The 20,245-nt window shown below is 31.1% G+C and overlaps 1 protein-coding gene and 3 pseudogenes across 5 annotated transcripts; 2 read left to right on the forward strand and 2 right to left on the reverse strand.

The window, feature by feature from the left end:
• Nucleotides 1-637: 637 nt before the first annotated feature.
• LOC145180356 (uncharacterized) lies at nt 638-9,745 on the reverse strand. 4 transcript variants are annotated; one of them, XR_016452613.1, is made up of 7 exons: nt 9,252-9,485; nt 8,882-9,117; nt 8,374-8,612; nt 7,982-8,144; nt 2,200-2,322; nt 1,407-1,653; nt 638-899 (listed from the first exon to the last, which is right to left on the reverse strand). XR_016452613.1 is itself a non-coding variant. In XM_090087899.1 (6 exons), the coding sequence occupies exons 1-6, from the start codon at nt 9,350-9,352 to the stop codon at nt 1,622-1,624; spliced, it is 894 nt and encodes a 297-aa protein (XP_089944025.1). In that variant the 5' UTR covers nt 9,353-9,485; the 3' UTR covers nt 638-1,621. The 4 variants fall into 4 exon arrangements, 2 of the variants coding, with proteins under 2 accessions (XP_089944025.1, XP_089944026.1); XR_016452612.1 differs by having other exon boundaries at nt 986-1,653; XM_090087899.1 differs by having other exon boundaries at nt 638-1,653.
• A 2,609-nt stretch (nt 9,746-12,354) lies between these two features.
• LOC145194786 (uncharacterized) lies at nt 12,355-13,465 on the reverse strand (annotated as a pseudogene).
• Nucleotides 13,466-14,491: 1,026 nt separating this feature from the next.
• LOC149888000 (uncharacterized) lies at nt 14,492-16,959 on the forward strand (annotated as a pseudogene).
• Nucleotides 16,960-16,969: 10 nt separating this feature from the next.
• LOC145189382 (uncharacterized) lies at nt 16,970-19,756 on the forward strand (annotated as a pseudogene). The gene is made up of 7 exons (XR_016452685.1): nt 16,970-17,116; nt 17,265-17,466; nt 17,612-17,702; nt 17,932-18,164; nt 18,412-18,629; nt 18,959-19,114; nt 19,396-19,756. The product of XR_016452685.1 is annotated as an uncharacterized LOC145189382 (transcript).
• The last annotated feature ends 489 nt before the right edge of the window (nt 19,757-20,245 follow it).

Genomic DNA, 20,245 nt, shown 5'->3' on the forward strand with positions numbered 1-20,245 from the left:
AAGTCTAACTTTCAGCATGCTCTGATAAAACCTTGCAATAATAAACAAAATAAAATATATCTGGTATGCCCTAGGGTAAAAGTAAACCAAAATAACTTAATCCCTGACCCAGATAACACAAATTCATTGGGCCAATATTGGGCAAATAATGGCCGCGACATTGGGCAAATATTGGCTGCCAATATTGGGCAAATATTGGGGAGTGCAAATTGGGCCATTACTGGGAAGATATTGGCATTTGGCTGGCAGAATCATGGCTCCAATATTGGGCCATGATTGGTTTTGACTGGCTTATAATGGCCCAACATCGACCATGAATGGGAAAATATAGGCTAATACTGGCACAACGTTAGCCAATCCAAGCCAAATACTGGCTAATTAAAGCCCAATATTGGCCAATTCAAGCCTAATATTGGCTATTCTTGGCACTTTATATACTCACACCGCCTTTTTTTTTGGCAACAAGAGCTTATAAGGTCTTGTTGTGCCTTAATGTGACAATGGAATGTTGTGTCTTAAATGTGATAATTGTATACAATTATCACTGCCACACTAACAAATATCTTTTCAAAATAATCTTTTTAAAATAAAAGGAATGTCGATTTGTTCGAAATAAAACTCAAAAGACAGTCATAAGTCATATAAAAGAAGCTTATTCAATCAATATTCTCAAACAGCATCCAATAAAAAAAATTAACAATGTAAACAACAAAATAAACACATTATAAAAAACACTTCATTACATTTGATATAAATAAAAAAATAATTAAATGTCTTCCTCTACGCATCTCCTAGCGAATTATTTTGAGGCCATCAATGTGAATTGAACATGACAGCTATTTTGGCATTGTCTTGTCCGGTTGACTTATCGTCTCTTAGGGATAGTTTTCTTACTGCACCTGCATAAACAAATAATAAAAATAAACAGAGATGAACAAAATATAGAAAAAATGAAAACACCTAACAAAATAAAACTTCAATCTACCATCACTAAATGTGAACCACCTGATGTGTATGGCATAATCGGAAACAAGATCTGGATCCGATTACCTGGGTAAATGTATCCTAATTTTGAGTTATGGATCCGGATATATTCAGTTCGGATATTCGGTTCCCAAATAGCTATTCCCAAATTTGTCCCTCTCAAAAGCAAGGAAAAGTCTCGTGCATATGAAGTAAATATTTAACCAATTTAATGGTCAACAAATTAAAAAAAATTGACTAAATTGAAAAAGGAAAAGTCAGTTATTCCGATTAACAAAACTCGGCCTTTTCTTCGTAGGTGCTTGTTAGCAAGAAAATAAATAATTATTTCTAAAATCATATAACAGATTATATTAAATAATTATTACACAATTTATTAAAATTGAGATATAAAAGTCACAATTTAACAAAAAATAGCTTACTCTTCTTGATCACTGCTCATAATCTTCCATAAGAATCGGGTTGAATTCCAGAAGATCGTTTATCACTTGGAATGGAAAAATAAGAAAAAAGTCTAGGCTTCTGAAAAAGGTGCCGTCATGGTTTGTCTAACGGGGCTTTCTGCCACTGCTAATTAATATCACCTTTCAGCTCCTCCAGTTGCTTGAGCACACTTTAGAAAAAATGACTGAACAGCTTAAGCCATTGATTGCTTTACTATTTCAGGAACTATACACAAAGAAATATTTATATGTTACACGCTAATAGTGTATATTTAGTCCCACGACTGGGACTAAATATGACGTATGTAAGAGAGAGCCAAAATAACAAGTGTTGTGATGAAAGACTAATTAAATTTACATGATTTAGTCTTCCCAATAGTAAAAAATACATTTTATATAAAAAAAAAATTAGATTGCTTTTGAAAATATATTTCAACATATTTAGTATTTGACATATTTATGCCTTTAAAGACATAAAATTAAAATTGTAGGTAGATCTATAATTTCTAAAATCAATAAAAGTGAATGAAAAATTAAATCATCAAGCTACTTTAATTATAACAATAATTTAATTATAACTAATATTAATGAATAAATAAACAAACACTTAAATATTACAATTAATATATTTATACGTTGGCATATTTATTAACTGTACCATTTATTTAGAAATGAAAACTGTACTCATAATAGCTATATTAAAATTACAAATAAGATTAAAAACAGATAAAAAAACAAAAGCAAAATTGAGTTAAGTAAAAACTTTATTGACTTTTTGAACTATTTTCTCGAGCTTTTTTTAGTCCATCTCTGTCAATAGACCCTGACAGCCATTTTGAAAGTATTTTGTCCAGTTGACTAGCTGTTGATGTTGGATAGCTTTTTCTTACTGCATCTGCATAATAAAATGTGCAATAATTAGCAGATGAAAAGATTTTTTTGTGATCTTTAAAACAATTATAATACAAAAATGATAACAACGATGATGATGTTTATGATGATGATGACGACGATCATGAGAATTTAAGTGTTAAATGGAGAGTGTTTTTTAACTTAATTTTAATCGCATAAATCATCCACATATTCATGTAATCATTTGAAAATTACACACCTTTCAAATAATTACATGAAAAGATGATACAACCTTCTAAAGTAAATGTTTGAAATTCTCAACACTTTGTCCGCCATTCTTTTTTAAGCTTATTTTGATGTAATTTATAACTAATATTCCCACAGGAAACAACATTTTTCAATCAAAATAAAGTTTGAGAGTAGTTTTGTTTTGATTTTACACTTTAGAAAAAAACTTATATAAAATGAGTATACTTTTTGTTTGCTCCAATGCTATATTAATGTAACCGTGTGTTAAAATTTTAAATATTTAAAATGTCTCAAAATTGTAAATATTTTTAAACATTTTTAATTTATAAGCATTAAATTCAAACTTTTTAAAAGAGAAATTTTTAACATCGGAAATTGATACTAAAATGGATACGGAAATAGATGTACATATCGCGAGGTTAGAATTATTTTGTTCGTTTTTTAAAATTTGGGAGAAAACGAGTTATTAATTTGAGTAAGTATTGCGTTTACTACTTTTAAAATAAAGTTTATTTTTAAACTTTTTTTTTTCTAAATAATTTGTTTAAACAAATTATTTAAAGCATAAGTTATTATTTCTTTAAAAATTGAAGCTAAATCTTTGAGTAATTTTTACTTTTAAAAAAAAATCAATATCTTTCTCTCAACGTTTAAAATTGGAAGATACCGTGGTGTGACCGAACAAAGTCCTCTGCTTTAAGAAAGTCCTAATTTAAGAAATGACAAATTTCGTCTATATAACAGAAATATTTGGGGAAAATTACTTAGTTATTTTAACTAGATATCTAGTTAGTTAAAATAACTAGTTTTTTTTTCTTAATGTTTATTTTATATTTACGAAATTTGTCATTTCATAAATTAGGATTTTCTTAAAGCATAGGACATTGTTAGGCCACACCACGGTAGAACAAAATAATTTAAACTTCGCGATATACAGAACAAATTTAATACGATGTAAAACTTACATTTCGTTTTTTATCTTTACGGAAAACGTACGATTTGGTTTATGATTTTGGGATTTGCTTATTAGAAATAATCTCTTTTAAAATGTTCGTCGTGCTTTGTAATTCGAAACGGCTGGCAAACGCGGGGTTTTGTGAAATTTGCTCATTCGGTGTTAAAGAAATATTTTACGCATTTAAAATCGGTCAATGTTCGGCGGTTTACAGCCTGTGAAACTAGATCTATAAATTCTCCCCAAACATGTCTGGCATCATGTTATTCAATGAGAAATTTATGGCAACATCAATTGTTCAAAACTGAAACACAACCCTTGAAAGCACTTCTATAATAATAGTAACTTTGATATCTCTCCTAAGGAATGTCCGGGTCCTGATACAAACCGAACAAGATTCAACCCTAACGGATATCGGACATTAATATGAGGCAAAAAATATTTTATTTTTACTATTTACGGGTATAACCCGATAACGTCGATAAGATCGGGTAGTTGAAAATTTTTTATTCCTGACCCGACTCAATCTTTTGAGTAATTTTATCATCGGTACCCGAAAGTTATTGATCCTATCGATAACCGAATCCAATTACCCGTTAAAAAAATAATACTCGAATGGTTTTTGAGTGTTCTTAGGCTGTTTTCTGTATAATTTGACACTCAAAATTATATAAAAAGCTCTTTATTTCAATTAAGTTTTACAAATGACGGGGAAACTTAAAGTTCAAAAAATCTATTGCATACTACACCACTTTACTTCTTGTTAGTATAGTAGTTTACTTATGTTCAATCCTTACAGCAGGACTAAGTCTTATCTTAAGTGAATACAACGCAGAAGTGGCAAATATCTCTTTTTTACATGACATTTAGGCAATTAATCAAAATTTAATGTATTTTGTCATTCTATTCGTGCAATCTGATTAGCAAAACTACTGTACCACACCCTTTATTTGAAATGCTCAACTCTGATTAGTTGTTACGTAGATAAACCAAAACCAGTAAAAGCGATTGCAAAGCATGATTATGTGTTTTCAGAATTATTTCCTTTTCCGTTTCTTAAAGTTATATGAGAAAGACTACAACTTTAAAATTAAAATCGGCCGTGCGTAAAAGAGCAAAACGTTTCAAAAATGTTTGCTAGCCAGTCAAGTGCTCTGTCATTACAAAGCCTAGGTGAAGTTCGTACTGAAAACGAATAAGAAAATAAACGTGAAAAAGACATTCCAATACCATCTTCAGATCCGGATGACCCACTTCCCCATGAAAGGGAAGCCAAATAACCAGGTAATATATTGCTAATTAACTTAATTTCTTTGTTTAGTGCTTGTATTTTATACAAGCCGCTAATTGCCTTCAAGAACTGCTTTAAGTTGCAAAGAATTAAGAGACAATATAGAGCAATCAAAGTTTTATTCAAAATTAATTTTAATTATTTGGCGTAAGTTTTATTAAACTTGTCATCTTCGAGGGCCGCCCAACTCTAAAACGTCTTCGTACTCACGGAAATGAGGAAGGAAGTGCACGACAAAAACTTTTTCCAGGTGTTCGGGTTATCGGTTGATTAACGGGCATACTCAAACGGGAGTTTGAGTATGCCCGTTAAACAAAAAAGTTTTAAGTAATATTTTAACTTTATTATAAATTTGGTGATAGGAGTTTTCAAAGATTCTTACAGTAATAAAAAAATATAATGCTGGCGCCTTATTCCTTAGGATTTCTTAGTCGCGAGTGAATAAATCGAAAGGTAGACCAAGCTCTTTTTGCTGTAGCCGATGAGCAGATCATTTCGTTAATAGGCTTAGCAACTTCGTAAAGAGCAGGATAATTATCGCGACCGATAATGTTCCAATAATTTCGCGCGTTCATCTTGAATATTGTTTCCTTTCTTCTCTCAGGCAGCGCAGCCATTTCTCCTATAAAAGCAATCAGTTCATCCTCAGCAGTGTCAGCAATTTCAGGTTTGATCTTTTCGGCGAATTCAACTGTTGCAGTGATAAAATCGGTTTTATCTTCATTCAAATATAAAACTTCTGCGGCATTTTTGGGCGTTAATATGAAAGGAATTCCAATACCTGGTGTAAAGAGAAAATCGAGGCGAGATTGCACTTTTTGTTGTATGTCATATCATACACGAGAGACAATGGAGCTTCATCACTTTCTAGCTTTCCAATCACGTTAGAAGGAAATTCAATGCTTTTGACAAGCTTAGAGAGACGGTCCAAAAATGGGTTAGATTTTATCAACGCCATAACATCAGCAGATGTATTCTTTGGTTGAATTTCCTTCATTTGATAATTTTTTCTGCATCTTTGACTGTTTTTGTGGCCCCAGCTGTAGAAACTATGTCCTTCACAAGCAAGTTGACTCCATGAGCTCCGCATCCGCTAGCCGAGATGTGTGGATATTTCTCCTCGATGATCCTCCACGCTGATTTCATAACAGGAGCGTTGTCGCTTATGAAACTGGTAAATTTTTGCGAGCCAATCTTCTCAATAACTTGTAAGATTGCCGCGGCAACTGCAGATGAATTTTGAATGATTCCGAATATATTAATGGAGGTGTAAAAAAAAGGTTTCTGATCAGGCGGTTTAATACAAAAATTCACTATGTGATCGCCTCTTATGTTCGTCCAGCCGTCAGACATCAGTGTTAAGTTTGTTTCAGAATTCAAAATTTCATTTACAGAAGTAGAACATTTTGTGTATTGATTGTGAGCAGAGATCCTGATAAGGCTTTAGCATTCGGGATGACAGATGCGTACGATGGTTTGAGCGACTTAACGAAATTCTTAAAGGCCTCCGATTCGGCTAAACAAAATGATATACCCGTACGGTAAAAGAAATTAGCAAGCTTCGTGTCGATATCATTTTTGAGTTCTTCATTAATTGGTGATGTAGACGCTGCGTCGGTGAATCAGACGTTGACGGAACTTGCTGAGAATCATTGATTAGATGTGACGATTCATAATTACGCTTTGAAAACAATCTTTTTTCCTCGACACTGGCGTTTGGACATGTTGATCTTTTATGCGCTGCAAGGCGTTCCTTTGACCATTGAACAGTTTTGTTGCATGCTAAACATGTGCCAGAACGCTTCTCTCGATCAACATTTGTCAAATAATTCGAAATTTTGATGTTTTCCATTTTAAATATTTTGAATGACAAAAATACACGATTTCTTGATTCTAAATCACTTTAAATTGTAGTAAGAAAAACTTACAAAAGCTTACATCGATTGATTATACGTAGCTCGAACCAAAAAGAAACAGGTAAGCAACGAAAAACTCGTAAAAAGTAGATAATTATGTAAAAATAATTTCAGACATTTGATTCAGATAATTTAAATTTTTCTTTTCCATTTAAGTGTCTGCGCAGACGTCGGCGTCTGCGCAGATATGCGCATATTTTCGTCTGCGCATATCTGCGCAGACACTTTTTCCGAACCCTAGTTTTTACATACCAATTCAAAAGCTTTGAATTGGTATGTAAAACCCATTCAAAGAAGAACCAAAGAACCAAACCTTCGAAATAACTTTTCTTGAAGAACCAAACCTTCGAAATAACGCTTGAAGAACCAAACCTTCGAAATAACGCTTGAAGAACCAAACCTTCGAAATAACTTTTCATCGGTTTGTTCCAATAATGGAATGCAGAAAGAAAGATAAGTTTCATGAATTATATGGGATTTGAAGTACCAGAGCTTTTCTTTTCCCAGTAAATAGCTTATGTTACGCAGAAAAAAAATCTTTTACAAACGAAAATTTAGGAGCAACAGCCTTGATCCCGATAATTTAATAAATTTCTAAAAGTTTAATTTTCTGTTTAATTATAATATAAGCATACAAAAAAAAGCATACATTTATAAATAAGCCTACAAAAACGTAATAAAATAATTGTTATGCTATTCTGTCAAGAGCTCTTTTCAAATGATCTTCAACTTATCGACCGAATCGAACTTCGTTGTATGTGACACCAGTGTTTCTAAAAACAGAAATACTATAGAAATCTTTCATGGATTCCAACTAGCACATATAAAGGGTGTTACTTGAACTTACATTTATACTCATGGTAAATTCTACACTTTACTTTTAGTTTATTTAACAACTTTTTTAACCTTGTTATAATTTGATTATGTAATAAAATAAAAAAAAACCTGATGAAAGTTCCTCATAACAATAAATTCAAGTGATGCATCTTGGGTAGTTTTTTAAACTTGATGAAGAAAAACTTCATATGTTATTTATTTACGTTGGAAATACTTTCAAACTTGATAAAAATATTTACATAAAATGTTTTATAAAACCAGATGACATTCTTTGATAAACTTACATTCAGCAACTTTTTGCACTTTAATAATTGGACTTGCTTCTCTTATGTGCAAATAACTGTGATATGTTGCACTGTTTCATTCAAATATGAATAGAAATAGCTTCATACATTTATTTAAAAATTATATATAACTATTTGTTTACAATAATTTTATTTATAAGTTTGCCTACCATATATTCCATTTTTCACACCCATTAGACAACCAAACTCTAATTTTCCTTTTCTTCCTGTAAGATTATACAGCATTGATAGTTTTGCTGTCAAGATTTTCTTAGCAATTTTTCTTAAACAGTTATCAAGACCACTTCCTCCAATTAGAGACAAAAAAATAACCTATAAAGGAATAATTATTTATTATTTCCACTTCCATCATTTAGAAACAAAAAAATAACCTATAAAGAAATAAACATTTATCATTAGCTATTGCATATGAAAATAACGTTTATACTAAAGTACAAACGTTATTAAATATGTAGTCAATTCCAAATAGAAAAAATAAACTAATTTAATTTTTAGAAAAAAAATTAACTCTTATATTATATATTGATAATAAAAGACTTACTGCATTAGATCGACATTCAGTATTTTCCAAAAAAATCCTATTTAACTCTAACAGTTCATCTATTTCTTTTAACGGAAATATAAAGTTTTCTGGAAGATTTCCACTTGTATTATGACCAAGAGAAAGTTGCTTTTGGCGTTGTACACGTAACTGTAACTTAATTTCCTCCAACTGTTTAAAAACACTCTGAAAATATGGTCGGACAGCATCAGCCACTGCTTGTTTTACTAAATCAGGAACTATCCAAAAACAATAAATTATATTTATAGGAAATTGTACGGTATATTGAGTCTCAAAAATGACTCTAGAAATTATGAAAGTCATAAAACCCTTATTCTTGCATAATTTTTAGTATTAGGGCTATAAAAAGTTGAAAAATTTGCAACTAGAGTAATAGAAAGATAAATAGAATTAAATTCAAAAGCGGTTTATTATAAAAAAAACACCTTTTGCACATATAATTGAACAACCTATATATGCCAAAATATAATTAAAATGCAAAACTTACAAATTGAAGATGCTATGTTTGTGCTAGGACTAGCTAGCGAGGGTTTATCAATTCGATCTCTGTAGGTGGTGGAAGTTGACTGTCTGCATGGGGGTGGGGGAAGAAGTGGTACTAAATGTTCACTATCCGAAGAGTCATAATTAGAATTTTCTGATAAATTGATTGGTGAGTTTTGCTTATTCTTAATTTTTGAATTTTCTTTTTTTTTCTTTTTCTCAATTGCTATGTCAGGACTCCTAAAATTGCAAATAAAATGTTAATAAAATTGTAAAGTAAATAATAACGAATACAAATATTCAACTTAAGAATTCTAATTTGCATTAAGAATCTTAACATTTTAAAAATATACAATAAATATGATGTACTTTACCATTGTGTTTGCAGTTTTTTCCTCTTTAAATCATTTTTTATTTCCGAACAACTTAAAGAAAAATCAGTGTAGTGCAAAGATTTAGCCTCTGCCTTTTTCATCTTTTCATAGTCTGGAAAATTAAAATGTGCAGAAAAACAATCTTATAATAAAAACTTTTCAAAAACATATAGAAATTAAATACCTCCAATTTTCAATATTTTTATATAAGGATAAAGAGGCCAATCTTTGTGATTAGGAATTGATAACTTTTTCATTTTTGACCATTGTGTAGCACCAATTCCCTGAGGCCAATAACACGTAGCTGATTCTTGTAATAACCAGCAATCAGGAACCACTGCAACTCCAATCTCAAATTCAATTAAATAATACATTAGAATCTGAAATAAAAAAAATTGGCATGAAAATCATTTTAAATAATAAATTTAATGATTGTTAATCAGGGTGTCTTCCAATAATTTATGATGGATTTCCCTGACTTTTCCGCCTGTTTTTCCTGACTTAATTCAAAACTAGAAAAGCGCAACTTTAGATAAAACGGACTTCAATTTGTTTTATCAAGTACTTTCAACTGCAAAAAAATTTTAAAATTAATACATTCTTCATTCTACATAATACATAATTCTTTATATAATATATTCTACATTCAAAGTATCAATAAAAGATCATTAAAAAAACCTGCTGAACAAATTTTTACATTACGTGTATTATGTTCAAGTGAAATAAGTCATTTATTTTCAAATAAATTTATTTATAAACTTTATTCCAGTAATAATAAAATTATTTTTTCATATAAATATCTTGTATAAAAACAGAAAAAAATATATATAAAACCACCAAAAAATATACAGTTTATTATTTATGTATTTGATGCTTCGTAGATAAAGGAATACAAACAAATTTGGACTTGTATGGTAGTATAACATATTTTTTCTGTATTTCATCTGTTGTGGCAGATTTACACTGACATGATAATTTAGAGACCTTTACTATATCAAAACATTCAAAAGAATTTGCAGGATATATAAAGAAAGGCTCAATAGTTAGAAATTTTTCATAAACAATAAAATGCCAATTATCAATATGAAATTTTAATATGTTACGAATCAAACAAAAGTCATTTTTTATTTTAATGCAATTGTTGCCTGTTGAGGTAGGGTAAAAAATTCCATTTAAAGTAATTTCTTGATACTGTAGACACTCTGTTTGTTCTCTAAAAACAATAGGACCATATTCATGCAGCTTCCTGGGAATGCCTTCCTTCATACATTTATAAGAGTTTCTTATAATTGATCCATTTCTTTCAGATATACGCCGGATAACCTGTTGAAGTGGTAAATGAGGTTTACGTATTAAACGCTTTAAATGCACTAGAAAATTTTCAAACGGAAATGCAGAGTAGTTATAAACAGATCCAAATCTTTTAACATCACTTGCAATGTGTATAAAGCTGTGTACATTGTAGCAAATGAAACCTCTGCCATATATTTTAATGGCATTTTTTACAAAGGCTTTTAAGCTAGATTCTGCATAATCAGCATGACTTTGATTAAAATCTGAACTGGCTAAACAGTGTATGCCAACAAAAAACAAAGGAAAATTGTTATATACAGATTTCGAAAGATTTCCTTTTAGTGCAACAATACCACTGTATAATAAAAATTGACTGATTTCCACTGCTTTCCAACGCTCTATGTCACTTAAAGGCCGACATTGTCTAGAAAACTCACAAGGAATAAAACTTTTAAATTCTGCTAATCTCTCTGAAATGCCATTAATAGATGCCATTCCTAATCTTATTCCATCGCTAACAGGGCTTTTTATTAAAAACATCAAAATCCTTTTCATTACTCCAAGGCACACTAAGTGCATAAAATCAAGTGGAAACTGAGTTACCATTCCAATAGACAATTTTTTAAGTGGAGTATCTCCAATGTGATGATTAGCATCTATCATATCATTAAAAGAATGGTCAGTTCTAAGCGGAGCATCAGTTTTAAGAAATGCAACCTTACTGTGCCATTCCCCTTTTTGGATACACTTATCACAACTGTAATATCCAGTATGCCCTTTACTTTGTTTTATATATGCCCTTGCAGGAGTATCACATACAAAGCAGGATATACCAATGTTAACAGAGTATTTTTTATTATCTACATCAATTTTAACAGGACCTTTTTCCAATTCTAACATTTCTTCAATGAAATCTTTTAAATATTCATTCAAGTTAACTGGTTTACTTTGACCGCAAAACAAGCCAATCAAAAAAGGATTACTATCAATAAAACTAGTCCAAGATGACTGTGTTAAGCGAAAATGTGCGCCATATTAAAAAAATCTAACTATTTCGCATCTATTGGTTTATAAATATTAGCCAATCTTGGCCCAATAAATTCCCAAATTAGTCGGCCGGTATTGAGGCTTCTATTTCAGCTGCTAATGGAAGCCGACAAACGCAAAGCCACGGCAAATGTGGCAAAATGATGGCATACAATGGCCCATTATATATGTTCAAAAAAATTGTTGGCCCAATAAATGGCCATCGTACGGTGTTTACTGGGGATGCATAACACATTTTACCATTAAAACAATAATATAAGTCGATCCCTTAATGTTTGCTTTGACAAATCCTCACAATAATATCTGAAATAAAATAAATATATAAAAAAAATGATAATAAAAAAGTATAGATCCATTCATAGACTAGCCATTAGCGGATGCCAGGTCCCATACGTTCAGGTTACACTGATTTATTAAAATTACTAAACGCCAGCACCTTGTCTAATTAGAAGAAAACTAAAATAATCTGAAGCTATATTAAAGTTAATTATTAAATAATACAAAACAGACATTTCCATGCACTAATTTTTTAAGCTTCTGCCACTGATTCACAAGAAACATGAAAATAATTTTTACAGATATTAAACTGCATAACTTTTTAATCTATACTGAACTTATAATCTATTATTAGACAATCTACACGACAATCTACATGTTATCAAACAATCCACATTAACAAACATTAAAAATTGTAGAACTACTTTCACATTTATGAACTGTCTTTTACAAATATGATCTTGGAAATGATGAAAAATACTTTGCTTTAAAGCAATTGTGCAAATGCTGGCGCATCCCAGATTGATTGTACAAAATGGATGAAACATTTTGTCCCATAAAAATTTCTACTGCAAATGCAATTGCAGTAGAAACCACAGTCAATTCCTCCTATTTGTTGCTGACATGGTTGGTATAGAGACATAACTGTATTTTTAGAAGACGATATAATTGAAACAATTTGGTTTTGTACATTCAAAGTTGGCATTTGTTTCTTCATTGACTGATAAACTTTAATAACTCCATCACTGCGACCATGTGTGCTAACCAATAGCCAGTGAAGGGGTCCGTCTTGCAAAATTTGTAGCATCTTCTGTGACTGTTTGCTGAACATAAGATTAGTTCCTAATAAAGTGTCTTGCATATCTTGAATAGCAGGAAATTGATTTCTTAATATTGCTTGAGCAGCATTAGTTTCAATATCTGTTAACATGTTTTGATTCAAAATACTCTCAAACACAGATAAACTAACTGTAATGCTGTTTTTTGGTGAATAAGAATGAATATGGTCAATGTTTTTAATATCTGACTGATTTTATAATGACATTGTTTGACTAGATCTAGTCTTTTGAACTACATTTGTTTCTGGGTAACTACTGAATGACAAATCTGAACGAGTCGCCTCATGATGTTGAATATTAGTTTCTATGTCTTGACATGGATAATGAGGTTTAAGCTGAGAAACATTTACTTTTGCCTTTAAAATTTCACCCTTTATGTTTTTTAAAGTGCATTGACCTTTCACATTTAAAGCAGTAAGAATATATGGTCCCAACCACTAATTAGATAAAAGCTCACCTTTGCGACCACGTTTTCTTGCATTTAACCTAATCACTTGATCATTAGCTATAAATGTAAACGTCTACTTTTTTTTTGAAACTTTTTTCATGTGTTGCTTGCACTGCTTTTCTTGAGCAACTTTTATATTTTTCTCTAACTTTTTTCTCTACAGCTTCACAATCATTAACTGGCTTTTCTACTGCAAAATCAGATATTTTTTCAGAAAAACTACTAATTCAACCATCATCAGTGTCATTCTGAACATTTATCACCTCAATACCTGGAGGATGTCTTAAATACTTAAGATAAAATGGAGTCATCTTTGTAGATTTCTAGCATGGTATGTTCAGTCCATAAGCAATTGGTTAGGTTTGATAGTCTTTATAATTTTAACTCATTTACTCTAAAATGAGTTAAAATTATAAAGACTATCAAACCTATCCCAGTCATTCATCTCATTATTACTGTACATGCTTAAAGCACGCTTAAAAGTTTGATTTGTACCTTCATCTTGACCATTACTTTGAGGATGGTATGCTGATGTCACAGAATGTTTAACACCCATTAATTGAAAGTTTATGGTTAAGCTATATAACAAGAAAATTAACTACCACAACGAAGATGAAAGTTTTAGAAAACCTTTTAGCGTTTACGTCATTTACAATTTCTTTTCCTTGATCAGTGATTACTTTTTTTGGTGGACCATACATATGAAAAATGTTAACCAAAGCAGTAGCTAAAGCAACAGCAGATTTTTCCGGCAACGCCCTAGCAACAATCCATTTCGTAAATAAATCTGTTAATGTTAAAACATATGTATTGCCCTATATTGTTTTTTTAAATTGAATGGAAAGTTTTTAAATATTAAGTTATGAGTTCTGACTTGCCTATTCCTGTAAATATCTTTGCAGCTAGTCTTAGTCCTCGTTTCTAACTGTTCAAAACAGTGTTTGCATACTTACCCTCTATTACGTATTGCCTAATCTCTTCAAGACGTAACTCTTGAGTTTTAGCATTGATCTTACTTATTGCTTAAGAATAAATGTAAAATTATATATCAGAATATGCCAATTTATTTATTAAAATTTACTGTAAAGCTTTATTCACTTTGAATTAATATCGGAATAAAATTTATGGGTGTTGTTGTAGAGTTTACATGGGTGTTCTTTAGTTTTCGGGCGGACCTCTTAAGCCAATCGGCGTGCGACTCGGAAATAAATTTATGGGGGAAATAAATTTGTACAACACCGGCCTATCTATGTTATGATCGGCCATAAAAGAATTTTTATCGCGCCGAAATTAGGCAAGTAACTTCTATAGTGAATTTTTTCCTAAATTTTTCTTAATTTCTTGTGTTTGATTTGAAATACATTACCGTAGAGATTTCTAATAAAGTATATAGCGAGCGAAATCTACGACGTCACATCCGTTCTATGGTAGATGAGCATTTTCGAATTGCAGCTGAGAAATATCTTGATGTTGCTCTAGCTGAGGAGGATTTAACTTTAGAGATAAAAGCTGTTGATGGTTTTGAAAATCAGAATGGAGTTGATTTGGAGGGAAATGTTGCTGATGAAGATTATTTGGTAGGAAGTTTGATGGAAGTTAAAAATATTGATCTTTGTGTAGAACACTATGATGTATACTTTGATGATAATGATTTATCAGATCAATTTAAAGAATATGAAGAAGTTGAGCAAGAACCAGATTGTAATGTTCGAGACCGGTTAGCAGAATGGGCAACTCATTAAAACATTTTACATGTAGCCACAAATGCACTTCTGGTTATTTTAAAGCCTCTTCTTTTAGATATCCTATCTGATGCAAGTTCATTATTATCTACCCCAAAAGTAACTGATATAAAGTCTGTTGGAGGTGGTCAATACTACCATTTTGGAATATCTCACTTTTTAACTTCAGTTCTTAAAGTATCAAAAATATCTTTATATGACATACCAGGTATACTTACTCTTTGTATAAATATTGATGGTGTACCTTTATCTAGAAGTTCAAATTTATGCCTCTGGCCAATCCTAGGAATGTTAAAATAAATACTCAGGCTAGGTGTATTTACATTAGGCATATTCTCTGGAAAATCTAAGCCTAATTCTGTAAATGATTATTTACAGGCTTTTGTTGATGATATGCTTACAGTGGTGAGAACAAGCATACATTTTCAAGGTAAGTATATAAATGTTGCTCTACCTGATGGTTTCATTTGTGATGCACCTGCACGAGCATTTTTGAAATGTACCAAGGGTCATACAGGGTATTATGGCTGTGAGAGATGTTTACAAAAAGGGGAGTACCATAATAATCGTGTCATATATCCGGAATTTAATTCCCCTTTAAGAGCTGGTGTTCAATTCCACGAACTTATAGATGATGGACATCATAATGGCAAGTCACCTTTACATGACACAGGTATTAGTCTTGTTAGTCAGTTTGTTTTAGATTATATGCATCTTGTGTGTTTTGGTATGGTTAAGAAACTTATTCACGTTTGGATGCCTGGTAGGGGAACTGGAATGATTTCTGCTGCAATTGCAAATATCATATCAAATCAACTCAACTCAGTTATATACCATGTACCAACAGAGTTTGCACGAAAACCAAGATCACCTTTTGATTTTCGACAATGGAAAGCTACTGAATTCTGTCAATTTTTATTATATACAGGGCCAATAGTGTTAAAGAATAGATTACCTCCTTTGTTAAACAAAAATTTCATGATCCTTTCTGTATCAATAAGACTTCTTTTAAGTAATGAATCCACTTCTGATGTATGTGATTATGTTGAAAAGGTTCTTAAATCTTTTGTTGAAGGGCTTGCTAAATCTTATGGCATTCAGTATTTAGTTTATAATGCACATAGTCTGACATATATTGTACAAGATGTTCAAAAGTATGGGTCCTTAAACAACATCTCATGTTTTCCTTTTGAGAATTACAATGCTTACTTAAAAAAATTAGTAAAACGACCTCAAAACCCTGTTGCCCAGATACTTCGTCGCTGTGCAGAAAAGCAGCAAGCTGTTGAACAACAGGCTGAGGAGGGAAAAATAGGCGTAAGAAAATTATATTGTAAGAAATCTCATTTTGATGGACCAATACCTGACAATTGCCATAATTGTTATCAGTTTAATAAGTATAGTGGTCATTTTTTGGTTTCTGAATCTAAACAAGATAGTTGTTTTGAAATAAGTGGTACAATCATTGCAGTAAAGAATATCCTTGTTAATCCTTCAAACGATGTTCTGGTTGTATATCAGAAATGTCTTAGTATGGCATCTTTTTTTGATTACCCACTGCATTCAGCTTTACTTGGAATTTATGTAGTAGGAGACCTTGAGGACCAATGAAATGTGGCTTCAGTCAATTTATTGGCTAGAAAACATATGCTAATCCCTAATGATCAACATTTTATTGCTTTGCGACTGGTACATAACGACTATGGAAAGTATCTTTGAATTTTACTTGTATAATGAGCCAGCATCAATGGTTGTAATTTTTTCATTTTGCCTGACCATAGAGTCATAAGTATAGCTCTTGCTTAAGGTATTTAAATGGCAGTTTTCTGCATCTTTTCTTCTCTACTTTAATGATGCACGAAGTTACCTTGCCAAAAGCATATTTGCTTTAGTTTTGGCTTAAGCTTTTTATTCAAAATAGTTTATCATGCTCTATATCTTTTTACATATCCACAGTTTTGTTATTTACTTTTTAAATCAGTACTTTTTTTTTAATTAAGTGTTTTGTTTGGGATTAATTTCTTTCTGTATTGGTACATCATTTTTGAAAAAGCAAAGCTTGGTTTTTTTTCTTTAGTTTTATTGTAATCTCTTCTTTAGTTGATCTATTTATTTTTCAACAAACAATTTCACCTATTGCTTATTCTCTTTTTTTTTTTTATATATATTTATAATTTTGGAACCAAAACTGGTACAAGTGATTGACCAATCTCACTCAAGGCAGGTATATTACTTCTTGGTCAGTAATGTTTTATGCTTTGGTCTACCTGTTCTGTAATTTTGTAACTTTCACAAAATCCCTTCTTATGATACTATAATGTTTTCATAGATATATTCATGTAAATATATTTTACTGTTTTGTATATAGCAAAATATGGTTCTCTTTGCCATTGTTGAGTTTGTAGCGACATTTGGTATTGCCATCATACCTACAAAACGGTTTGCCGCAAAGGAGGAGGATGTTTGTTTCTCGTCACCTGCTGGCGCAAATATCAGGCAACTTGTTCTTAAAGAGGTAACACCAACAGAATCTTGGAGCAAATTTAACATCAGATGCTTGGGGAATACAAGTATGTTATGTTTTGTTTATTCACTTTTTTTTTTTCTTTTACATACTTATAAACTTATTAAAACTAGCTTTGCTTTCATTTTGAAATTAAAATATATGTTTAGATTAAAAAGTGTACATAATAATAAATATATATTTTCATTTAGCAAACTACGAAAGGGCACGTGAGAAACTCCAGAAGGCAGAAACTACCTCTGACATCTAGACTACAGATACAGAGCTGCAAAAAGAGAGAAGGTAAATATTCTTAAAATTTTTTTTTGCATACCCTAGTTTTATTTATGGTGTTGCAATATGGTAAACTGGCTAAAAAAGTATTTATTTGTTATTGATTGATGAATCCTTCATCATTCTCACATATTTTTCTTAAGAGAAAAGTATTTTCGTTATTTTTAAGATGACTTTTTAAGTTTTTTGAAGTAACAGCAATTCTTTAAGTATATGTTTTTTTCTGATCCTTTTTCAGGCCTAAGTTAAACAAAAGAGTATTGCCTTCAGACTCTGAGTCTGAATATGATGACACTGTGGTTCCACCACCTCCAAAGTCCTTCATCCCTCGTCATCCCCAGTCAACATCATCCTCTCTAGTTTCATCACATTCACTAATTAGTTCTCAGTCACCTTCCAACTTCAACCTTCCTCGTCCTTCTGAAACACTGGACACTACAAGACCTTCAAATTTACTCAATGATTCAAATGGTAGGTATTGGTCTTGATATTGTGGCAGATTTTGTTCCTTTACAAAACAATTTTATGTATTGAATTATGTTTGATGGCATTATAATACTGAACTGCAGGATTGGCAAAAGGTCTTTTGTTATGCACTTCAAAATTATGTTTTTTTTAATGAGGTGTTTTTTACCTTGTAATCTGTAATACATTAAAGAATACTATTTATTGTTAAAAAAGGTTTTAAGTTTTTTTATTTAAAAGAAATATATTTCAGGTGAGCTCAATAGAATTGAAAACTTTTTGGTGAGAGTCTTAAGACAGCTAGTAGAAGTTAAAGAAACTCAGCGTGTACAAATGACCATGATTAGAAGTCAACAACCAGTTGAAAATGTTGCAATACTTCCAGAAGGAGCCATTTTTCCTTTGCTAACAAAAGAAGATTTTACATTAATGGAAGGAAAACTTGATGACATCAATTTCTTGAATAGTGTTGTAAGTAGTATTAAACATAATCTAGGGATTCTGTCTAAATAAGTTATCCACCCACCATTTGTAAATTTCCTGAAACAAAACAGATCTCAGGTTTATTGTACAATGCTACAAAGCCCTAAGAAGACACATGTTGTCCCATCATATATATTGTGTGCTCATGTAAACCTCTGAGGGCAAGTATAAATGTTAAGTTATATACGATGATAAGTTATATACAATGAGAAATGTAAATCAAAGTGTTCTGTCTGAGAATTTGATTAAATTAGTTTTAAAAAATGATAGCAGGACTATGATTCTACTTTCATAGAAAATTTTAAACTTATTTTTAGGTCAATTTTATTGCTATTGTGCGCAATACTCTTGAAGAAGCAAAAAGCGGATGATGGCTTTTGTGATGAGCAACAACTTAGCCATGAAGTTTAACGTTTTTGGTCGTGGTGGCAAAAGCGGGTTTGGGTCCACCCGACTTTTTGATACTCTGTACAGTAAGTGCAATCTTATCTAATTAACACTCCAATGATTCTCTCATTTCGAATTTTCAATCAATATTATAAATTAAATAAAATAAATAAAATAAATAAAAAAATAAATAAATAAATAAATAAAAAAAATAGTTTTAGAGTAATAACCATGGTATCTTTCTATGTGAGTTCCTTATTTTCATTTTTACTTTCCAGAGTTAAAAAAACAAACACTTTTAAGGATGCTAAATCAATTACATGCACTAGTATTTTTGTTAATAGTTTTATTACATTTTGTGTTTCAGAGGCAATTAAAGGAAACCAAAAATAGCTGAGATCAATATAAAAGACTTTAAGAAGGCAGTTGGTAATTAGTGACAAGTTTCTTGTATATTTAATCTCTTTGTTATGAAAATCCTACTTTTATTAGGGTGTGAATTAAAAAAGAGTGCTTTCATAATAGAACTCTTCCCCTTAAAAACTATACCAACAAATTTGGAGAACTGTATTGTAAAATTTCTTTGTATCTATCAGTTTCTTTGTAATAAGCTGAAAATTTTCCTGTTTTAAAAGTTATCTTCAGTTGTGGTACGGAAAGATTTATCCAAATAATTTAAATCTGGAGTAATAGGGATTATCATTTTGTCATCACTTAAAGTGAATTAATTAATATAACTGTTCTAAATGAAACGAAAAGTAAGAATTCTGTATGTTTTTGTCTTACGAAAGTGGCTTTTGGGAAGTCGAGACCGCGACGGTAACCGTGCCAACCGAGTGAGGGCTTCGGGCAATTGCTGAATAATTTTTTTCATACGCAATACAGTCACTTACAACATCCATGTATATTTTTTGTGTTTCCCGATGATATGCAAAAGCTTTGTTTTTTTTCCCAAACCAAACAAACTGTCTCACCCAAAGTAGCTCGAACTTGTTTTAAAATCTAGATTTATGCGCAATTTGCTTGACTAATGTCATGTATTGACTTAACATTTAACTACTTAGTCCACGCGTAAACATGCTAAGTCATGTTTAGTTACAATGAAGTAACCTTAGCTACAGAAAGGCGTAAATAAAGTATCGTTGAAGTATCTTATAAAGAAAAATCTAATGAAAGAGTAGGATTAACAATTTTCGCCGAACCCTAGTTAGCCCACA

The sequence above is a fragment of the Hydra viridissima genome, unplaced genomic scaffold (genome assembly GCF_058129835.1).
Source record: "Hydra viridissima isolate aposymbiotic clone 2 unplaced genomic scaffold, HvirCarnegie_v1 scaffold_5, whole genome shotgun sequence".
Taxonomy (NCBI): Eukaryota; Metazoa; Cnidaria; class Hydrozoa; order Anthoathecata; family Hydridae; genus Hydra; species Hydra viridissima.

What these genes read in the sequence shown, in the direction of transcription:
- LOC145180356 (XM_090087900.1), bottom strand. Translation starts at nt 9,625, where the DNA reads ATGTATTATTTAATTGAATTTGAGATTGGAGTTGCAGTGGTTCCTGAT. An exon ending in AAAAATATTGAAAATTGGAG is followed by an intron (nt 9,364 to 9,435) that starts GTATTTAATTTC and finishes TTAATTTTCCAG; the next exon opens with ACTATGAAAAGATGAAAAAG. An exon ending in CTGAATGTCGATCTAATGCA is followed by an intron (nt 8,145 to 8,373) that starts GTAAGTCTTTTA and finishes ATTCCTTTATAG; the next exon opens with GTTATTTTTTTGTCTCTAAT.